Source organism: Anomaloglossus baeobatrachus, chromosome 1 (genome assembly GCF_048569485.1).
Source record: "Anomaloglossus baeobatrachus isolate aAnoBae1 chromosome 1, aAnoBae1.hap1, whole genome shotgun sequence".
Classification (NCBI taxonomy): domain Eukaryota; kingdom Metazoa; phylum Chordata; class Amphibia; order Anura; family Aromobatidae; genus Anomaloglossus; species Anomaloglossus baeobatrachus.
This window is the reverse complement of record NC_134353.1, coordinates 55352459-55376075: the sequence shown is the minus strand read 5'-3', so window position 1 is coordinate 55376075 and position 23617 is coordinate 55352459. Positions and strand designations below refer to the sequence as shown.

General features: G+C 48.3%; 1 protein-coding gene across 1 annotated transcript in view; it reads left to right on the top strand.

Annotated features, from left to right (window-relative positions):
- The window catches only part of ATOH8 (atonal bHLH transcription factor 8), a 100483-nt gene extending 78634 nt beyond the window's left edge, over nt 1-21849 (top strand). Inside the window, exon 3 of the mRNA XM_075332681.1 lies at nt 21247-21849. Within this exon, the coding sequence (XP_075188796.1) occupies nt 21247-21252 (6 nt within the window). The 3' untranslated portion in view covers nt 21253-21849. The remainder of the gene's footprint in view (nt 1-21246) is intronic.
- The last annotated feature ends 1768 nt before the right edge of the window (nt 21850-23617 follow it).

Sequence of the window (23617 nt, the reverse complement as noted above, 5' to 3'; positions counted from 1 at the left end):
TTTCATCTCTTACCAGTATATCATTGTGTAAAAAATCATTACTGTCATGGTTCTACTCCATGATTCTAACCAGTGATCTCTGGTTGTTGGTCAGTTTCTGTCTTCATTAAACCACAGCCTGTTTTGTGCTGGTTCAACTGCAGAAGGATCTCTTGTCTTTCTATCTTATCATCTGCCTTTCTGTCCCAGTTCTATTCAGGTGTGTGCACTTTCTCGGTTGGTTTGCCCAATCACATTTTGGGGTGTGTGCACTTTCTCGGTTGGTTTGCCCAATCACATTTTGGGAGGGGCTATTTATTCTTACTACTCAAATGCCACTCACATGCCTCATTGCTGGCTGTATTTCTGGATGAATGGTTGTCTGGAGTCCCAGCTCCTCGGTTGAAGTTTTCTTACTGAAACATTGCTATGGCTATGCCCTGCAGTTTGTGGGAATCCCTCCCCAGTTATCTCCTATTTTGTTTCATTTAAGTTTGGGAGAGTTTCCTCGTATTCTGTTATTCTTTTTAGTTTCTTTTATTCCATCATTCCTGTACAACTATTTGTACATTCCTAGCCCCGTGTCAGGGTCATCCGACGACGAGTGGGGGCACCATTGTGTGATCTTAGGGTGCCCACCTCTGCTGTCAGGCAGGGACAAATCAGGGTCAGGACTAAGGCAAGTACTAGCTTGTTTCAGGACGTGTGGATTTCGGGGTTTTACATCTCCCTTGGTTTCACGATCCCCATGAGCGTGTTAGGGTTGAGGTCATAACAATTACATTTTGCCCATATCACTAAAAACAGAATAATCAGGTCTAGAGTCTGTAGAAAACCACACACGTGTCCTCTTGGAGATAAGTACTCAGGTCTAGCGTCTGTAGCATACCACACACGTGTCCTCTTGGAGATAAATCCTCAGGTCTAGAGTCTGTAGCATACCACACATGTGTCCTCTTGGAGATAAATCCTCAGGTCTAGAGTCTGTAGCATACCACACACGTGTCCTCTTGGAGATAAATCCTCAGGTCTAGAGTCCGCAGCATACCACAAACGTGTCCTCTTGAAGATAAGTCCTCAGGTCTAGAGTCCATAGCATACCACACATGTGTTCTCTTGGAGATAAGTCCTCAGGACTAGAGTCTGTAGCATACCACACACGTGTCCTCTTGGAGATAAGTCCTCAGGTCTAGAGTCTGTAGCATACCGCACATGTGTTCTCTTGGAGATAAGTCCTCAGGTCTAGAGTCTGTATCATACCACACACGTGTTCTCTTGGAGATAAGTCCTCAGGTCTAGAGTCTGTAGCATACCACACACGTGTTCTCTTGGAGATAAGTCCTCAGGTCTAGAGTCTGTAGCATACTACACACGTGTTCTCTTGGAGATAAGTCCTCAGGTCTAGAGTCTGTAGCATACCACACACGTGTTCTCTTGGAGATAAATCCTCAGGTCTAGTGTCCATAGCATACCACACACGTGTCCTCTTGGAGATAAGTCCCTTTGTAAACTTTAGTACCATTTTGCTATTACTTTAGAACCTGTCAAATTTGAACCCAAAATATGTATTTATTTCATTTTTTTCCATGTTGGAGGCACATCTGCTGATGCACTGTCTCGGTCATCTGACTGCTGCAGCCAATCAAAGGGCTCAGGGGTCAGGTGACCGAAGAATTTGACGTCATCATTTCCTGTCCCATTTCAGACCGTCAGAGTTGACTGCCCTAAATCCTAGGGGTTTGAAGGAGGTGAATATCCCGGACTTCATTATTTTCACATCATCTGTGCCACCTGTTAATTATCGTTCAGAAAATATGTTTAACATTTATATTTCAGATTATTTATTTAATATTCAAGTTTATATATGCATAAAAATTTGATGTATGGTAAAACAACGTTTTTTCAACTACCTATGTTCCACTCAATGCCTTAAATTGTCTGTATTTGACTCTGTAGAGACATTGGAGAACGTCATTACAAAAGTTAGCAGCTATAGGGTGATCATGCAGCTGTAGAAGTGGGGAGATGACTGGGCTCCCTACCGAGAAGACAGAAGTGGTTTATTACTATCTCTGCCTTCCTGATCACTGTATTATTTAGTGCTTCCTCCTCCTGTCCTAGTAATCATGTAATCGCAGATCCAGATCAGCTCAGCAGTTCAACCAGGAGGCAGAATTTCCCTTGTAACTATGGAAATAGACCCATCCAGTTACAGGGGAAATCAGCAATAAAAACATACTTAAAGGCAACCTGTCAGGTGCAATATGCAGGCAGGACCACAAGCAGTTCTGGGTGCTAATCCCTGCCTAACTGTCCCTGTATACACTAGCATAGATAAAGAGATCTTTAGAAAAAGTATTTCTAAAGATCTTTTATCTTATGCTAATGAGCGCAGGGACTAGTCCCAAGGGCATTCTAATTATATTCCCTGACTAGCCTCCCTCTTAGCATGGTAGCACACCCACAGGGGCATACTAACATGCTACTGAATTCAGCATCACCAGTGGTGACACACGTACCTGTGTCCGCTGTGACCGATCTTCTGAATGCCCCGGCACTTCCGGTCATGCGAACTAGACCTTTCTGAAGCCGCGACGCATACACCCGGCTTCATACAGTGCATGACCGGAAGTGCCGGGGCATTTAGAAGATCGGTCACAGCGGACACAGGTACGTGTGTCATCACTGGTGATGCTGAATTGAGTAGCATGTTAGTATGCCCCTGTTGGTGTGCTACCATGCTAAGAGTGTGGCTAGTTGGGGGATATAATGCCCTTGGGACTAGTCCCCTTGCTCATTAGCATATCATAAAGGATTGTTAGAAATACATTTTCTAAAGATCTCTTTATCTATGCCAGTGTATACAGGGACGGTTAGGCAGGGATTAGCATTATGCACCCAGAACTGCTTGTGCTTCTTACTGCATATTACACCTGACAGGTTCCCTTTAAATATGACCTTACGAGGGGGTACAATGTGTGAAATAAATAAAAAACCTAATAAAAGACAAGGCAAGAACAAAAAAATAATTAAAAATTAAAAGAGAAGAAATCTGCTGCCAGTCCAAACAGCTGCTATCAACTTTACACCCCCCCCCCATGAAAAAAGAAATCTCAGTCGGATATATAAATACAATTAAATATTGTTACAGAAAGGTAAAAAATAAGTTAAAATGAACTGTAGTGGCCCTTTTATGGTCTTAAAAAAAATCCAAAAGAGGGGAAAAACAGACACAAATTTCATGGGGTTTTTTTTTTTTTTACATTTTCTCCCTGCTTAAAAATAAAACATCTCACAAAAAGGGGGAAACATTATTTGAATAACCGAATGAGAAACAAAATGTTCGTAGGCTATGTGCACGCGCTGAGTTTTTCGTTGCAGAAATTTTCTGCACCTTGTGGCTGAAAAATGCATTTTTTTTAGTGAAATCATTGGCTGGAAAGGTGATAAAACGTAGGCAAAAACGCACCAAAAACGCATGCTTTTTTTAGTGAAATCATTGGCTGTAAAGCCAGCTTTACACCTTACAATTAGGTGTGCGATCTCGTATGCGATGTGACACGCCCAGGGCGCATATGCGATTGAATGAGATTGCACGTAGGTCGTTCATTTGCTGTCACACGTGCGTTAGTAGTCTATGTTAAATTGATCAATTTTGGGTGCGATCCTTTAGATCATGTGTTCTGTGATGTATGCATTGGGCATCCTTTTTTTTTTTTTATTTATTGACTTGCCAAGCGTGTGTAATGTGTAGGGATGCGTTTTTACTATGTCATCTGCCATTCAGCTCTGCTACATGGCCGCTGACAGCAGACACAGACAGCCATGTAGCAGAGGTGAATGGCAGATGACAGCAGACACAGACAGAGCCGCACTGTCAGAATGAACTCGGGTGAACTTCACCCGACTTCATTGTGATGCTGCGGCTCTGTCTGTGTCGCTTCCTGATTAGCGGTCACCAGTGAAGGACTCACCGGTGACTGCTAAACTCCTGAGTAACTGAATTGAGCAGCCCTCTCTCATATACTCACCGATCCCCGATCCCCGGCGCTGCACGGCATTCACACTGATCCGGCGGCTTTTACTGTTTTGAAAAAGCCGGCCGCCCATTAAACAATCTCGTATTCCCTGCTTTCCCCGCCCACCGGCGCCTATGATTGGTTACAGTAAGACACGCCCCCACGCTGAGTGACAGGTGTCACACTGCACCCAATCACAGCAGCCGGTGGGCGTGTCTATACTGTGTAGTGAAATAAATAATTAAATAATTAAAAAAAACGGCGTGCGGTCCCCCCCTATTTTAAAACCAGCCAGATAAAGCCATACGGCTGAAGGCTGGTATTCTCAGGATGGGGAGCTCCACGTTATGGGGAGCCCCCCAGCCTAACAATATCAGCCAACAGCCGCCCAGAATTGCCGCATACATTATATGCGACAGTTCTGGGACAGTACCCGGCTCTTCCCGATTTGCCCTGGTGCGTTGGCAAATCGGGGTAATAAGGAGTTATTGGCAGCCCATAGCTGCCAATAAGTCCTAGATTAATCATGTCAGGCGTCTATGAGACACCTTCCATGATTAATCTGTAAATTACAGTAAATAAACACACACACCCGAAAAATCCTTTATTGGAAATAAAAAACACACACATATACCCTGGTTCACCACTTTAATCAGCCCCGAAAAAGCCCTCCATGTCCGGCGTACTCCAGGATGATGCAGCGTCGCATCCAGCGCTGCTGCATGGAGGTGACCGGAGCTGCAGCAGACACAGCCGCTCCGGTCACCTCCACACAGCAAATGAAGACAGCCGCGCGATCAGCTGAGCTGTCACTGAGGTTACCCGCTGTCACTGGATCCAGCGGTGGATGCAGCGGTGGCCGCGGGTAACCTCAGTGACAGCTCAGCTGATCGCGCGGCTGTCTTCATTTGCTGTGTGGAGGTGACCGGAGCGGCTGTGTGTGCTGCAGCTCCGGTCACCTCCATGCAGCAGCGCTGGATGCGACGCTGGATCATCCTGGATTACGCCGGACATGGAGGGCTTTTTGGGGCTGATTAAAGTGGTGAACCAGGGAATGTGTGTGTGTTTTTTATTTCCAATAAAGGATTTTTTCGGGTGTGTGTGTTTATTTACTGTAATTTACAGATTAATCATGGAGGGTGTCTCATAGACGCCTGACATGATTAATCTAGGATTTAGTGGCAGCTATGGGCTGCCAATAACTCCTTATTACCCCGATTTGCCAACGCACCAGGGCAAATCGGGAAGAGCCGGGTACTGTCCCAGAACTGTCGCATATAATGTATGCGGCAATTCTGGGCGGCTGTTGGCTGATATTGTTAGGCTGGGGGGCTCCCCATAACGTGGAGCTCCCCATCCTGAGAATACCAGCCTTCAGCCGTATGGCTTTATCTGGCTGGTTTTAAAATTGGGGGGGACCGCACGCCGTTTTTTTTTAATTATTTAATTATTTATTTCACTACACAGTAAGACACGCCCACCGGCTGCTGTGATTGGGTGCAGTGTGACACCTATCACTCAGCGTGGGGGCGTGTCTCACTGCAACCAATCATAGGCGCCAGTGGGCGGGGTAAGCAGGGAATACGAGATTGTTTAATGGGCGGCCGGCTTTTTCAAAACAGTAAAAGCCGCCGGAGCAGTGTGAACGCCGTGCAGCGCCGCGCCGGTGATCGGGGATCGGTGAGTATATGAGAGGGGGGGTAAGAGGGATAGACTGACATGGACAGAGAGTGAGGGACAGAGATAGTGACCGACTGACAGAGATTAGTGAATGACAGACATTGTGAGGCGCTTAAGAACGCAGCTTTTCAGCTGCGCTCTGAAGCAGACCTTTGTTAAGCTGCGGTGCAGAGCGCACACCTGCGCACATAGCATCAGACACAGAAATCGTATGATGGATGTCACACGTTACAATTGACTAGTTTCGTACTACCAAACGTCCAATGTATGAGGAATAAACGACGTGTATGCGATCACCGTATTTTCGTTCAATATCGATCGCATGTAGGTTTCACACGCAAATACGTCACGAACGATGCAGGATGTGCGTCACTTACAACTTGACCCCGACGACGGATTGAAAGATCTATTGAAGTGTGTAAAGCAGCCTTAAGGGTTAAAAAACTCAGGAAAAGAACGCACCAACAATTGACATGCTGCTTCTGTTTTTCTGCACCCAAAACTGCAAGGAAAGAAGAAGCAACGTGCGCACAGGACTTCAGGATTCTCATTAACTTTGCTGGGAGAAGGAGAAACATGCAGATTTGGGCAACAAACTGCACCAAAAACTGCACCATGCGCACAGGGCTTAAGGCTATGTGCACACAGTGCGTTTTTCGCGGCGTTTTTGCACGTTTCTCGGGTGCTTTTTTGGCCTTAAAACTGCATGACTTTGCTTCCACACAACTTTTTTTTTTAAGCTGCGTTTTTGAGCTTAAAAAAAAAATGGACGTCAATTCTTTCCTGCGTTTTTCTGCATTTTCCCCCCATGCAATGCATTGGAAAAACGCAGAAAAACGAGGAGATAAAAAACGCAGCCAAAAATGCACCAAATCGCGGCAAAAACGCATGCGGGTGCGTTTTTGTGCGTTTTTAGCGGCCAAAAACGCAGCGTCAAAAAAAACGCAGCCACATACTGCTTCTGTTTTTCTGCACCCAAAACTGCAAGGAAAGAAGAAGCAACATGCGCAGAGGACTTCAGGCTTCTCATTAACTTTGCTGAGAGAAGGATAGAAATGGAGATTTAGGCAACAAACTGCACTAAAAACTGCACCATGCGCACAGGGCTTAAAACTGCAAACAAAAATGTACCTGGTTCTAAGCGGGTAAAATATTTCAATCTGGTTTTCTGTTCTGTCCAGTATTTTTACGTCTGTGTTTTTTTTTTTTTTGGTGGGCTATGTGCTCACAAAAAAAGTCGCAAAGATCCGGTAATCAGATAAATGACAATGAGATTTTTAAACCCCTTTAATAATTAGTACACGCTACAATATATAATATATATTGCCGGGGGGCAGAGATGATCAACCTGCGGATCTCTGGCAGCTGGAAAGCTGCTGGCCTGCGACTGCCGTCTCCAGGACTCAGCTGCCCGAACACAAAACAGATGCAGCTGTCTACAAATTGGCACCATTGAGACGAGCTGTCACTCGTGGCGCTGGTTGACAATCCAAATATTGTGTATACCTCCCTCAAGACCGGGCTGACGCTCCGACAGACAGTGCCAAATGAGGCAGACAGACGTGTAGGATCTCGAATGATGACGGGGATGAAAAATGGCAGGACGGAGCGGGGGATACAGACGTGGAGACACAGCGGTGACATGTTCTGTATATAGGAAACAAACAAGAACAGAAATCTCGAAATTCGATTTTGGACAGACTCGCTCACACAGATGTGACTCGGTCTGGATAAATCTAAACTGTCCCAATTGTCATGAAAGATTTTGCTGGATTCAAGCTCATCGAATTTCGAAATATTTTAATATGGCGGAAACTGAATTTTCCTGAGAAATTCCTTGCAAAATTGATTTATTTAGAATCGATTTGTTGAAAGCGCTCCATTCATAGAGGACTCTAAGGGCGGCTTTGCACGTTGCGACATTGCACGTGCAATGTCGGTGGGGTCAAATCGAAAGTGACGCACATCCGGCATCGCAGTCGATATCGCAACGTGCAAATCCTTTTTGATACGATGAACGAGCGCAAAAGCGTCGTTATCGTATCATCGCTGCAGCCTCCGACATTTCCATAATGCCGGTGCAGCGACAGGTGCGATGTTGTTCCTCGCTCCTGCGGCAGCACACATCGCTGTGTATGAAGCCGCAGGAGCGAGGAACATCAACTTACCTGCCGCCGGCTGCAATGAGAAGGACGGAGGTGGGCGGGATGTTTACATCCTGCTCATCTCCGCCCCTCCGCTTCAATTGGCCGCCTGCCGTGTGACGTCACTGTGATGCCGCACGACCCGCCCCCTAAGGAAGGAGGCGGGTCGCCGGCCAGAGGGACATCGCACGGCAGGTATGTGCGTGTAAAGTTGCCGTAGCGATAATAATCGCTACGGCAGCTTTCACTACATATCGAACGTGCGACGGGGGCGGGACTATCGCTGCAGCATCGGTAACACATTGTTACCGATGTCGCAGCGTGCAAAGCCCGCCTAAAGGCCCCATTACACGCAACGACATCGCTAACGAGATGTCGCTGGGGTCATGGAATTCATAACGCATATCCGGCCTCGTTACCGACGTCGTTGCGTGTGCCACGTACGAGCGATCGCTAACGATCCCAAATACTCACAAAATCGTTGATTGTTGACACGTGGTCCATTTCCCAAATATCGTTCTTTGTTCTGGACGCAGGTTGTTCGTTGTTCCTGAGGCAGCACACATCGCTACGTGTGACACCCCGGGAACAACGAACAACAGCGTTCCTGCGTCCTCCGGCAACGAGGTGGGAGTGACGTTCATGCGGCTGCTCTCCGCCCCTCCGCTTCTATTGGACGCCTGCTGTGTGACGTCTCTGTGACGCCGAACGAACCGGCCCCTTAAAAAAGTGATTGTTTGCCGGCCACAGCGACGTCGTTAGGGAGGTAAGTACGTGTGACGTGCACTACCGATTTTGTGCGCCACGGATGGTGATTTGCCGGGTGCGGGTGCTATCACTAGCGATGTCGCTGCTTGTAAAGCAGCATTAAGACCCCTGTTGTCAGGTCGCTGGTGGTCCCAGCAATTAAACCACAAGTCATCTGGTTTTTAATTCTAAGGGGCACTTTGCACACAACGACATCGCAAGCCGATGCTTGCGATGCTGAGCACGATAGTCCCCGTCGCAGCAGCGATATCTTGTGATAGCTGCCGTAGCGAACATTATCGCTACGGCAGCTTCACATGCACTCACCTGCCTTGCGACGTCGATCTGGCCGGTGACCCGCCTCCTTATTAAGGGGGTGGGTCGTGCGGCGTCATAGCGACGTCACACAGCAGGCGGCCAATAGAAGCGGAGGGGCGGAGATGAGCGGGAGTAAACATCCCGCCCACCTCTGTCCTTCCGCATAGCCGGCGTGAGCTGCAGGACGCAGGTAGGAGGTGTTCCTCGCTCCTGCGGCTTCACACACAGCGATGTTTGCTGCCGCAGAACGAGAAACAACATCGTACCTGTTGCAGTCGCGTAATTATGGAATTCCCAGACACTACACCGATGATACGATTACGACGATTTTGCGATCGTTAATCGTATCATCTAGGATTTACACACTACGATGTCGAGTGCGACGCCGGAAGTGCGTCACTTTCGACATGACCCCTCCGACATCGCACCTGCGATGTCGTAGTGTGCAAAGTACCCCTAAGAATCAATCAAAATATTTCTTCTTAATCTATCATTAACCATGTAACAGTAGAGGGGAACCAACGGATCAACGACAAGGCTCCGCTGTACTTCACCAGACTGAACCTTTGTGTGTGATCCAGTCTGGACGGGGGGGTGCGGAACCTACTTCAGTCTTCAGGGGTGCTTCCACCTTCCTGCAGCCAGTCACCATCGTAGACATGAAAGGCCAACACATCACACAGTCTCTTTACAACGCAACATGAACTGGTTTATTCATTCTCCAACCTTCTTGCACAGACATGGCCATTTCTATCCTGTTCTGTTGCCGCTGTTCTCTGGGGTACTTCTTTTGCTTAGCCCTGTAGATTAGCCTTCCAGCAGCTGAGTCTAAAGCTGGCTTTACACACTACAATATATCTAACGAGATGTCGGCGGGGTCACGTCGTTAGTGACGCACATCCTGCATCGTTAGTGATATCGTAGCGTGTGACAGCTACGTGCAACGGTGATCGAGCAGAAATACTCACCTTCTCGTTCATCGTTGACACGTCGCTCATTTTTAAAAAATTGAGCGTCCGGTTGTTCGTCTTTCCTGAGGCAGCACACATCGCTCCTTGTGACACCCCGGAACGATGAACTAGAGCTTTTACCTGTGGCCGCCGGCAATGCGGAAGGAAGGAGGTGGGCAGGATGTTTACGTCCCGCTCATCTCCGTCCCTCCGCTTCTATTGGGCGGCCGCTGTGTTTTTTATATCCGCAGCTTCCCTTGTCCAATTGCTGCCATGGACGGCTACACTATGTCCGTCCCGAGGTGAGCCGTAGGCTCCGTACACAACGGAGGATACTTCCCAGTTCCCTGACAGGCCCAATTTCCAAGACACACCTGGAACCTCTCTGCAGAACTCTCTTCTGGTTTGTCTCACTAACCAACCCTCTGCTCTCTGACACTCTTCCAATCCTGGCAATAAAAACACTTTAATCTGTTGGCTGCTAGATGGCGCTGACCGCTACACTGCTTCAGTTCTGCTACATAGCTGTATTGTGCATCACCAACTCTAAGGGGCACTTTGCACACTACGACATCGCAGGTGCAATGTCGATGGGGTCAAATCGACATTGTCGCTCTCGACATCGTAGTGTGTAAATCGTTTTAACTGCGGTTACCGAGCGCAAAAGCATCGGTATCGTATGATCGGTGTTGTGTCGGTCATTTTCATTTTTTTGGCTGCAGCGACGGTACGATGTTGTTCCTCGTTCCTGCGGCAGCACACATCGCTGTGTATGAAGTCGCAGGAGCCAGGAACATCTCCTACCGGCGTCCTATCTGCAATGAGGAAGGAAAGAGGTGGGCGGGATGTTTACGTCCCGCTCATCTCCGCCCCTCCGCTTCTATTGGCCGCCTGCCGTGTGACGTCGCTGTGACGCCGCACGACCCGCCCCCTTAGGAAGCAGGCGGTTCGCTATCACCATGATATCGCAGCTGCGATGGGGGCGGGGACTATCGCGCTCGACATCACAGCATCGGCTTGCGATGTCGTAGTGTGCAAAGGGCCCCTTAGACAGACACAATGTAAAACATTATATGTACACTATAGGAGTAGAGTAATCTAATCTGCCCCCTGCCGAGAGATGGCACCCTACTACACTTATTTCTGCCATAAACTTTACCTGTAGCCACCACTAGAGGAAGCACTCTGCAGCTGAGTACCTGTAACCACCATTAGAGGGAGCACTCTGCAGCTGAGTACCTGTAACCACCACTAGAGGGAGCACTCTGCAGCTGAGTACCTGTAGCCACCACTAGAGTGAGCACTCTGCAGCTGAGTACCTGTAACCACCACTAGAGTGAGCACTCTGCAGCTGAGTACCTGTAGCCACCACTAGAGTGAGCACTCTGCAGCTGAGTACCTGTAACCACCACTAGAGGGAGCACTCTGCAGCTGAGTACCTGTAGCCACCACTAGAGGGAGCACTCTGCAGCTGAGTACCTGTAGCCACCACTAGAGGAAGCACTCTGCAGCTGAGTACCTGTAGCCACCACTAGAGTGAGCACTCTGCAGCTGAGTACCTGTAGCCACCACTAGAGGAAGCACTCTGCAGCTGAGTACCTGTAACCACCACTAGAGGGAGCACTCTGCAGCTGAGTACCTGTAACCACCACTAGAGGAAGCACTCTGCAGCTGAGTACCTGTAACCACCACTAGAGGAAGCACTCTGCAGCTGAGTACCTGTAACCACCACTAGAGGGAGCACTCTGCAGCTGAGTACCTGTAACCACCACTAGAGGGAGCACTCTGCAGCTGAGTACCTGTAACCACCACTAGAGTGAGCACTCTGCAGCTGAGTACCTGTGACCACCACTAGAGGGAGCACTCTGCAGCTGAGTACCTGTAACCACCACTAGAGTGAGCGCTCTGCAGCTGAGTACCTGTAGCCACCACTAGAGTGAGCACTTTGCAGCTGAGTACCTGTAACCACCACTAGAGGGAGCACTCTGCAGCTGAGTACCTGTAACCACCACTAGATGGAGCACTCTGCAGCTGAGTACCTGTAACCACCACTAGAGGGAGCACTCTGCAGCTGAGTACCTGTAGCCACCACTAGAGTGAGCACTTTGCAGCTGAGTACCTGTAACCACCACTAGAGGGAGCACTCTGCAGCTGAGTACCTGTAGCCACCACTAGATGGAGCACTCTGCAGCTGAGTTTCTTACTAGTTGTATAAATCTGTACACAGATAGCTCCCCCTAGTGGCACGAGCATGCAATAAAAAAAGGATTATGTTAAAAAGTTTGCAATCTTTCGCCCTTTAGAAAAGTAACAAAAAAAAAGGAAGAGACGCCTGCGACCTAACGAATTTGCTATACCTTTTTTAAACCAAGAAATTGTCAGAAATTATAGCAAAGTCCACCCCAGACATGAACGATCTGATCCCCAACCCTTTTGCAGCATAACTTTAGGGGTTACAGAAGGAGAAATTGTTCCCTACCCCGATGTAAGAAAGGGCCCCAGAGGGCAGTCTGCCATATGAGAAGACACCATTATTATAAATGGTACTTGGCAGGGGGATGCTGCTGCAGATTTCTCATTGGAGCCGAGGAGCTTGAGGTTATATGTCTGTAGGCTGTTACTAAAGCTACAAACAGTAAACAGCCGTGACACTGATTTCAAGAAACTGATGAAAATCAGATATAGTAGACAGCACCGCCTGCTGGTAGTTGCTGGTAATACACTTTTCTCTCATTTTTTTTTTTTTTTTTCATTTTTTAATACATTTTGCAACACAATAAATTTAACAATAAAAATTGATATATTAATTATGGATAAAAAAGGGAAAAAAATTATGTACTGCACCTAATAATGCTATATAGTGAAAAATATATTTGGGGGGATCATGCACGGGGTAGCTGTATTCATTCAACTTTTCTTTCCAAGTCTTCCCTATTGGTTCAATTGCTTTGTGCCAGGCTTAGTATCACAATCACGATAAATCTTAGGTTACACTACATTGCCAAATGTGACCAACAATTTCCCCTATCTGCCTGGTTTCCATTAAATGAGAGTATGATTTCAAGAGCATCAGTCCTTTTACACAAAACTTATAGAAAAGCATGATCTTGCTGTCCAGAAACTATCCCAATTCTCATGCCCTGTAATTTGCCATTCACTCTTTTTCACTGGGCATCTCCCCTGTATCTGCTATCTGCCAGTACTATATGTGCTGGGACTTTCTTGGCTGCACTTCCCATCATGCATGGCTCTTGCCATTGTGCTGAACTGAAAGCTGCCTGTCTGTTATGCCTGTAAGCAGTTTGACAAAAAAATAGAGCAGAAGTTGAGACCAAGCCACTACCCCATTTTTTGTAGAAAGACAAAGCCGCACCCCACTTCTTGTAGAGAGACAAATCCCAACCACCACTTTCTGTAGAGAGAAAAAGCCACCCCCACTTCCTGTAGCAAGAAAGTGAAACAAAGCCCCACCCCCACTTCCTGTATAGAAACAAAGCCCCACCCCCACTTCCTGTATAGAAACAAAGCCCCACCCCACTTCCTGTATAGAAACAAAGCCCCACCCCCACTTCCTGTATAAAAACAAAGCCCGACCCCCATTTTCTGTATATAGACAAAGACCCACCCCCACTTCCTGTATAGAGACATAGCCCCACCCCCACTTCATGTATAGAGACATAGCCCCACCCCCACTTCCTGTATAGAAACACAGCCTCACCTCCACTTCCTGTATAGAAACAAAGCCCGACCCCCATTTTCTGTATATAGACAAAGACCCACCCCCACTTCCTGTATAGAGACATAGCCCCACCCCCACTTCATGTATAGAGACATAGCCCCACCCCCACTTCCTGTATAGAAACACAGCCTCACCTCCACTTCCTGTATAGAAACAAAGCCCCACCCCCAATTTCTGTATATAGACAAAGCCCCACCCGGACTTCGTGTATAGACACAGCCCCAACCCCACTTCATGTATAGAAACACAGCCCCACCCCCACTTCCTGTATAGAAACAGCCTCACCCTTACTTCCTGTATAGAGACAAAGCCCCACCCCCACTTCCTAAATAGAGATAAAGCCCCACCCCAGCTTCCTGTATAGATATAAAGCCCAATGCTCACTTCCTGTAGAAACGCAAAGCCCCACCCCACTTTCTGTAGAAAAACAAAGCCCCACCCCACTACCTGCAGACAAAACCCCACCCCACTTCCTGTATAAAGACAAGGCCCCACCCCCATTTCCTGTACAGAGACAAAGCCCCTCACTCTCTTCCATAAAACACTGTCTCATATTTTGCCCCACGCAAGGTTTCACCCTCCCGGCTTTGTCAAGAGCATAAATAGCATCATACCCTTGACAAAGTCGTTAGGGCGACACCCTGGGACATTGTTAGAACAGCATTAGTCTGGGTGATGTGTATAAGCTGGTTTGATTTTTCTATAGGGGCCTGTTTAATTAAAAGTGAATCTCCAGCAGGTTATTGCTACCCCATCTGAGAGAAGCATGGTGTAGGGGAAGAGAAAGTGACTCCAGCGATATGTCACTTACTGGACTGTTTGCTGCAGTTTTGAATAAAATCACTGTTTTATCCGCTGCAGATCTAGCCATTCTCTAACGCTGAGCTGTGTATAATCCTGGCCACACTACTTATTGGCCACTTTCTGTGTACACTGTGCATAGGCAGAAAGTTGCCAATCATTGGCTAGGGTGGGGACTACATGGCAGCAAGCAAGTTTACTAGACCTGTAGTTATCATCTGCTCATACAGCGATTTTATCAAAACTACAGCAAGCGGCCCAATAAATGACACATCGCTGGAATCAGGGTCTCGGTCTCTACATTATGGTGCAGTCAGGTTGGATAGCAAAATTTGGTGACAGATTCCTTTTAAGAAAAGCTTTTTCAAGTACTAGAAAATGGTGACTCCTATAAATAGGAGAAAATGGGAACGTAGATTATACGGTGCAACTATGTGTTCGTGTTTTTTGCTTTTTTCTCCTGCTGTGTTAATGTTGTACATAGGTGCTGGTTGTATTTCTGTGAAATAATAGGTTTGTCAGAGTTACCCTTTAATTCACAATAAAGCCGCCATTGCACTTGGCCTTGAGGAGAAAGGTATATTTTAGGTTTTATTTTGGCTCTGATTTCCTTACGTCGCCTTTTGGTCTATTTAAAGTTTTGCCGTGTGCTCCTGCGGCTTCTCCCAGCATCACCTCACAGCAGGAGAGGGAGGATCAGTCCCAGAAGGACACAACACCGGGGCCTTCATATCCCATCTCAGATGTCTTGCTTCCTCTGCACAATCTTAGATAACGTTATCAGCTGCTTCCAGTTCTCGCTGAAAAATTGGAGTATAATCAGTAATCCAAAAGGAGAAGGAGGGCATGGCGAGGAATAAAGGGGGCTATGCAATACCCATAAGGTGCTGGATTTTAGTGGAATCCCAGCAGGAAGTGTTCAGTTTCCCAGCAGCACCCCCACACGGGAAATTAGGCATTACACGCTTCTCATAGGTATGTTTGGATTGGCCGTGTAATCCATGAACACGCGGGGTCCTCTAGAGCAGAGGTCCCCAACTCCAGTCCTCAAGGCCCACCAACAGTGCAGGTTTTTGGGATTTCCTGTTGGTGGGCCTTGAGGACTGGAGTTGGGGAACCCTGCTCTAGAGAGTAGGTCCTTTTCTGTAGCCATTTTCTACTTTGGCTAGTACCTGGACTGGCTGTGTAATGCATGGTTGTGCTGGGTCCTCACGAGAGAAGGTCTTTGTAGATGCTTCCTACTTTGGCTAGTACCTGGACTAGACGTGTAATGCATGAACGTACTGGCTCCTCCAGGGAGAAGCTCTTTGTAGCCACTTTCTACTTTGGCTAGTATCTGGACTGCCCGTGTAAGGCATGTGTGGCACCCCTGAGTACATCATCCTTACCCAGGGTACAGGGTCTACACCCCCCCCCCCCCATGGTTCCAGGTTCCTAAGAAAATCAGTGTCACTACCGACAGCACCACAAATACTAATCAACACCTCACATCATGACCTGTCAGAGCTAGGCCGTGGTTGGGTCGCAGACGGTGGTCCGGGACCAGAGGAGTCGAGGACCGGTGGCAGTGACATTGGAAGGGGTGCGAAGGACATAGTCTAGGAGTACTGTCTGCACCAGCAAGCCCAAAATAAACTGACCGGTACCGAGCACGACGGGGTACAGGACCATAGGTCAGGTGCCGATTCAACGTCCTGGCAATTAACCTGCAGAGAAAGGAGACCTTCAGGGATCTTTCCACAGAGCTCAGAGATTGGGGGCATCAGCACAACGCGGGGGACAGGGTTTTCCAGCCAAAAGCAGCCTACTGAAGTCCCAAGTGCCAGCTCCCAAGAGCACAGCTACACTTTACAAGGGTAGCGGGGCCCTAACAGCTTCAAGCCGAGAGGCCACAGACAGACAACTAAATTGTGCACGGAGGTGGGCTCTGGACTATCAAGTGACACCGGTGGGAGCGGACACCTGGACGGGCTCCCTGCAGTAACTGTGGCACACCGAGGACTTAGTTTACTTGTAGCGTGTGTCGCCCTTTATAATCCTCATCCTGCACCACGATTACCCACAGTGAGTACCCTGATTCCCCTGCACCCTGCACTCCCAAACAACTACTAACATCCCTGAGCCCGGGGCCGTCCCTACCTGTGGAGGGACTAACATCAGGTTGCTTAACTCCATCTGCCCCGGTACTCCGTACAGCAGCGGTGGTACTCCCATTACCGCAACCCACAGGTGGCGTCATGAACTTACCCCCTTTTCACGGATCAAAGTGTCCGCCAACCCGGGTCCGGGCCCCTCGAGCCACCACTATCCCGGATCCGAGCAGCCCGACCAACACCGGGGCGGTCCACATGGACATTGTAGGTCCTCCAGAGAGATGGCCCTTGTAGCCACTTTCTACTTTGGCTAGTAGATGAGGATCCTGGACTGGCCGTGTAATGCATGAACGTGCTGGGTCCTCCAGAGAGAAGGTCCTTGTAGCCGCTTTCTACCTTGACTAGTACCTGGATTGTCCGTGTAATGCATGGACGTGCTGGGTCCTCCAGGGAGAAGGTCCTTGTAGCTGCTTTCTACTTTGGCTAGTACCTGGACTGGTCGTGTAATGCATGGATGTGCCACTCCCGTGGAAGCAGCTGAGCTGCTCGGATCCGGCTTCACTGTGGCTCTAGGGTCTCAGGATACGGGGTCGTGCGACAACTCAAATGAAGTGGGAGTATGTACAGGGGAATTTAGTTATAGTTCGTGACGCCACCTGTGGTGTACGGTAGTTGGGAGTACCCGGGGTGATGAAGTGGAGCAGCAAGGTGTCGTAGCCCTCCACGGGTAGGGGGATGCCCCAGGACTCGGTGTGGGATGCAGGAGTTACTCTCGTACTCACTCAGTCCATAAGCAGACGCTGACAACTGGGTAAACCAAGTCTCGGGGTACCGCTGCCGCTGAGGGGAGCTCGTCTGGGTACCGTTCCCTATAGTGTTGCCTCGTGATCCGTGACCTGCCTCCTCCGTGGTGGCCCGAGCCCCGCTCCCCGCTGTGGCTAAGTGTGGGAGCTTGCTCTAAGGGCTCACGCTTGGGATTTTCTGGACCGTTTTGGGTTGGAAAGTCCTATCCTCCTCGTTGCGCTAATGCCCCGATTCTGGAGCGGGTGGGAACAGATCATAAAAGCTCCGTTCTCCTCAGGTGAATTGTCAGGTTGCCTGAAACTTCTCCCCGACCTTGGGTCCGTGTACCCCGTCGTGCCTTTGGTCCCGGAACAGTGATAGTGCTAGGCTGCTGGCCGTCCTCCTTGACAGGTCCAGGCACCTTGTCACAATCCCGTGCGACCGGGGGTCCGACTCCTCTAGGTCCAGACCACCGTCTACAACCTAGACAGCTTCTCTTGGGAGCCACTACTCCCAACCTCCTCTGAGCTCCTCAGAGCTCGAGGGGTTCCTCACTCCTCACTCTCTACTACTCAACTCACTACACTCCTCACCTCCCCTCCCTGACCCCACCCAGGTGGGCGACTCTATTCCACTCAAGCCGTCCACTGGTGTGCCTGGTGGGTGTGGTACAGAGTGTATCTAGGATTTGATTAGCTGTTGGAGGCAACACTATTTAGATAGGGACCCAGAACCAAGAGGGAGATGGAAAACTGCACGAGAGGATAGGTAGTGCAATACCATGTGACAACCTGATAGTCCAGGGGCGTCATATGAACATGCTGGGTTCTCCAGGGAGAAAGTCCTTAAAGCTGCTTTATACTTTGGGTAGTAGCTGAACTGGCTGTGTAATCCATGGACATGCAGGGTCCCCCAGAGAGAAGGCCCTTGTAGCAGCTTTCTACTTTGGCTAGTACCTGGACTGGCCGTGTAATACATGGACGTGCTGGGTCCTCTAGAGAGGAGGTCCTTGTAGCCGCTTTCTACTTTGGCTAGTACCTGGACTGGCCGTGTAATACATGGACGTGCTGGGTCCTCTAGAGAGGAGGTCCTTGTAGCCGCTTTCTACTTTGGCTAGTATCTGGACTGGCCGTGTAATACATGGACGTGCTGGTTCCTCTAGAGAGGAGGTCCTTGTAGCCGCTTTCTACTTTGGCTAGTATCTGGACTGGCAGTGTAATACATGGATGTGCTGGGTCCTCTAGAGAGGAGGTCCTTGAAGCCGCTTTCTACTTTGGCTAGTACCTGGACTGGCCGTGTAATACATGGACGTGCTGGGTCCTCTAGAGAGGAGGTCCTTGTAGCCGCTTTCTACTTTGGCTAGTACCTGGACTGGCCGTGTAATACATGGACGTGCTGGGTCCTCTAGAGAGGAGGTCCTTGTAGCCGCTTTCTACTTTGGCTAGTATCTGGACTGGCCGTGTAATACATGGACGTGCTGGGTCCTCTAGAGAGGAGGTCCTTGTAGCCGCTTTCTACTTTGGCTAGTACCTGGACTGGCTGTGTAATACATGGACGTGCTGGGTCCTCTAGAGAGGAGGTCCTTGTAGCCGCTTTCTACTTTGGCTAGTATCTGGACTGGCCGTGTAATACATGGACGTGCTGGGTCCTCTAGAGAGGAGGTCCTTATAGCCGCTTTCTACTTTGGTTAGTACATGGACTGGTCTTGTAATGCATGGACATGCTGGGTCCTCCACACAGAAAGTCCTTGTAGCCGCTTTCTACTTTGGCTAGTACCTCGACTGGCCGTGTAATACATGGACGTGCTGGGTCCTCTAGAGAGGAGGTCCTTGTAGCCGCTTTCTACTTTGGCTAGTATCTGCACTGGTCGTGTAATACATGGACGTGCTTGGTCCTCTAGAGAGGAGGTCCTTGTAGCCGGTTTCTACTTTGGCTAGTATCTGCACTGGTCGTGTAATACATGGACGTGCTGGGTCCTCTAGAGAGGAGGTCCTTGTAGCCCCTTTCTACTTTGGTTAGTACATGGACTGGTCTTGTAATGCATGGACTTGCTGGGTCCTCCACACAGAAAGTCCTTGTAGCCGCTTTCTACTTTGGCTAGTACCTCGACTGGCCGTGTAATACATGGACGTGCTGGGTCCTCTAGAGAGGAGGTCCTTGTAGCCGCTTTCTACTTTGGCTAGTATCTGCACTGGTCGTGTAATACATGGACGTGCTGGGTCCTCTAGAGAGGAGGTCCTTGTAGCCGCTTTCTACTTTGGTTAGTACATGGACTGGTCTTGTAATGCATGGACATGCTGGGTCCTCCACACAGAAAGTCCTTGTAGCAGCTTTCTACTTTGGCTAGTACCTGGACTGGCCGTGTAATACATGGACGTGCTGGGTCCTCTAGAGAGGAGGTCCTTGTAGCCGCTTTCTACTTTGGCTAGTACCTGGACTGGCCGTGTAATACATGGACGTGCTGGGTCCTCTAGAGAGGAGGTCCTTGGAGCCGCTTTCTACTTTGACTAGTACCTGGACTGGTCTTGTAATGCATGGACATGCTGGGTCCTCCACACAGAAAGTCCTTGTAGCAGCTTTCTACTTTGGCTAGTACCTGGACTGGCCGTGTAATACATGGACGTGCTGGGTCCTCTAGAGAGGAGGTCCTTGTAGCCGCTTTCTACTTTGGCTAGTACCTGGACTGGCCGTGTAATACATGGACGTGCTGGGTCCTCTAGAGAGGAGGTCCTTGTAGCCGCTTTCTACTTTGACTAGTACCTGGACTGGCCGTGTAATACATGGACGTGCTGGGTCCTCTAGAGAGGAGGTCCTTGTAGCCGCTTTCTACTTTGGCTAGTACCTGGACTGGGCGTGTAATACATGGACGTGCTGGGTCCTCTAGAGAGGAGGTCCTTGTAGCCGCTTTCTACTTTGACTAGTACCTGGACTGGCCGTGTAATGCATGGACGTGCTGGGTCCTCTAGAGAGGAGGTCCTTGTAGCCGCTTTCTACTTTGACTAGTAATTGAGGCTCCTGGACTTCAGTTGAAAGTTTAGTCAAGTGACTTGTAATGGCTCAAAATTACTTGTTCTCCATGTGATGGGATTTCTGAGAATGTAGAGAAACAAAGAGCATATTGTACAATGAATATTGCGAGAAATTGGGCTTACATGTGACTCTTAGGCCTCACTCACACCAGCGTATAAATCGGACTGAGAAAATCTTACATTGCACTTGGACCGATGTTAGTCAACGAGGCAGAGCAGATCTGCAATTTTTTTTTGCATAACACTACTCTACTGGGTAGAAATCAGTCAGATTTTGTATACGCTCGTGGGACCATGGCGTTAAAGGGAATCTGTCAGCAGGTTTTTGCTTCCTTATCTTGAAAGCAAGACGATGTAGGAAAAGAGACCCTGAATCCAACGATGTATCACTTATATTATAGCCTCGGCCATCTTTATGTAGAGCAACAATTCTTTTTTTGTCAGATCCTCAGATAATTCTTTGCCATGAGGAGCCATGTTGAGAATCCAGTGACCAGTATGAGAGAGTGTGTGAGAGATAACACCAAATGTAACACATCTGCCCCCATTCACACCTGAGACCTTGTAACACTAATGAGTCACATGACACCGGGGAGGGAAAATGGCTAATTGGGTACAATTTGGGCATTTTCACTTACCGGGTGTACTCACCTTTGTTGCCAGCGGTTTAGACATTAATGGCTGTGTTGACTTATTTAGAGGACACCATATTTACACTGGTATACAAGCTGCACACTGACACTGTACATTGTATCACAGAGTCAGATCTTCAGTGTTGTTCCAGGAAAAGATATAATAAAATGTCAGGGGTGTACTCACTTTTGTGATATGCTGTATATCCATCAGTCTCATATCTATCTATATACTATGTATCTCAGCATTTCCCAGAATAGATAGCCTATAGATGGAATGATAGACATTTATCCCTATGCATAACCCGGTATCGTTGTGTTCTTTCTCCTAGGAGTGACGTGCGGTGACGGTCGGCCCCTTCACAGGAAGGTTCCCGCTCTCTGGCAAATGTAGGATGGTAAATCCTGAAGACGGCTCCTGGCTGAGACTCCTCAAAAAGACATCTGGATCTCGAGCTTCGAACACAAAGGCAGAGAACAAAACCTGCCGTTCGGCTTTACAGCCTGTGCAATTTATCTAGCCGTAACCGCCCGTGTGTTGGCCTGGGATATTTTCCTGTTACTTCATCGCACATCCAGATTGATTTTTCTTTTTTTTTGCTCTTGTGCCAAAGATATTACAAAGCTTTGTGTCATTTATCCGAATCTTTTCATTTTCCTCCGGAGAAGCCGAGAAGCTCCTACACAAAAATCTAATATTTATTGCCATGTGTATAATGGAGTTCCCCTTTAAGGGCCATGATGCTTGACTGCCAGAGGCTTCCACCAGACTTTGCTTTGTGGACTGTATGTTTTTGTCACACATTGATCCAGATTTGATAATATGTAAAGTCCTGACCGGATAAGGGCTTGCATTGGACTTCATGGATCATAGTGGAAATAATAATATGATGCTTTTTTGCCAATTGAGTACACTATAAATTGCTATTATTCTACACGGATTGTGTGCAGTCTTTATTCATACACTTGGAAAATCTACGGTCGAAGGCAAAAATACACATTCAATATACAGTGTGTCCACCCATATCCTGTCCACCGCCATTAACTTGAGAACGGCGGCAGCTATAGGCATAGAAGTGGTGTCTAGGTATAGTAAAGTAGCCATGCACTACGCAATGAAACCACCTATAGCGCCACCTGGTGGAAAAAAACGGAGTTAGCATTTTTATCTCGAAAACAGAACGAGATAGAGAAAAAAAAGTGAATTACAAAGTTGTAGGGCGTCATCAATTCAATACGAATCGACACCTTGAATACAGAAATGCTATGATTAGAACGTGTAAAACTCACAAGATTGCGGACGTGAAGCGATACTTCATGGAGACCTTCCTACAAGTCATTGGGTATGGTGGCTGTGTGGAGTGGTCTCCATGCTCACCTGACCTGACCCCATTGGACTTCTTTCTGTGAGGTCCCATGGGGGGTCATGGGTTTCATATCATAGCATTTCTGTATGTAAGGTGTCGATTCGTATTGAATTGATGATGCCCTACAACTTTGTAATTCACTTTTTTTCTCTATCTCGTTCCGTTTTTGAGAAAAAAAATGCTAACTCCGTTGTTTTCCACCAGGTGGCGCTATAGGTGGTTTCATTGCGTAGCGCATGGCTACTTTACTATACCTAGACACCACTTCTAAGCCTATAGCTGCCGCGGTTTTCAAGTTAATGGCGGTGGACAGGATATGGGTGGACACACTGTATGACAGAATTGATCATTATGTTAGAAATGATGGTTTTTAAAGTGAACCTGTCATCAGAAATTTTGCTTTAAACCTAAATGTTTCCCCCTCTGCAGCTCCTGGGCTGCATTCTAGCAAGGTTCCTGTTGGTTTTTTGTTCCCTTTTAGATCAAATATAATACTTTATAAAGGTGTACCTTTTGGGATGCAAATTCTCTAAATCGTCCATGGGGGCGGGCTCTCTGGTGTCCGTTATGTCCATCCTGCCGATTTACGACGTCCCCCAACGAGATTATGGGCGACGCTGTGATTATCATTGCAAGTGCCCACCCATAATCTAGTGCACGCGCTTTCCTCTCTGCCTCCAGCGTTCTGCGCAAGCGCTGGCCGTAACCGGTGGTGTCCTGCTCCGATCCTCCCATCTATTTCCTGCTCCAGAAAAAGATGGGAAAGAGGGGACGTGCAGTCATCTGGCCAGCGCTTACGCAGAACGCTGGAGGCAGAGGGGAAAGCGCGGGCACTTGCGATGACAACACAGCGCCGCCATTCTCGAGCCTGCGCAAACGTCACCAGCGGTCACACTGTGCACGCAGTGCACAGTCCCGCTACAGTGGCACTGCGCATGCGCCGGACCACGGGCTCACTGGGCGGCATCCTGGAAGTATGAAATGCTGCGTTGGGGGACGGCGTAAATTGGCAGGATGGACATAACGGACACCAGAGAGCCCGCCCCCATGGACAATTTAGAAAATTAGCATCCCAAAAGGTACACCTTTATAAAGTATTATATTTGGTCTAAAAGGGAGCAAAAAACCAACAGGAACCTTGCTAGAATGCAGCCCAGGAGCTGCAGAGGGGGAAACATTTAGGTTTAAAGCAAAATTTCTGATGACAGGTTCCCTTTAAAAAAAAAATAAGCATTACCTAAAAGTCTCTGCTTATAGCATGGGACACAATTATGCCGCTGGTCTGAACTGTCAATCATCAGAAGCCCACTGCCCCCAAAGAAGCTGGAAGTTGGTA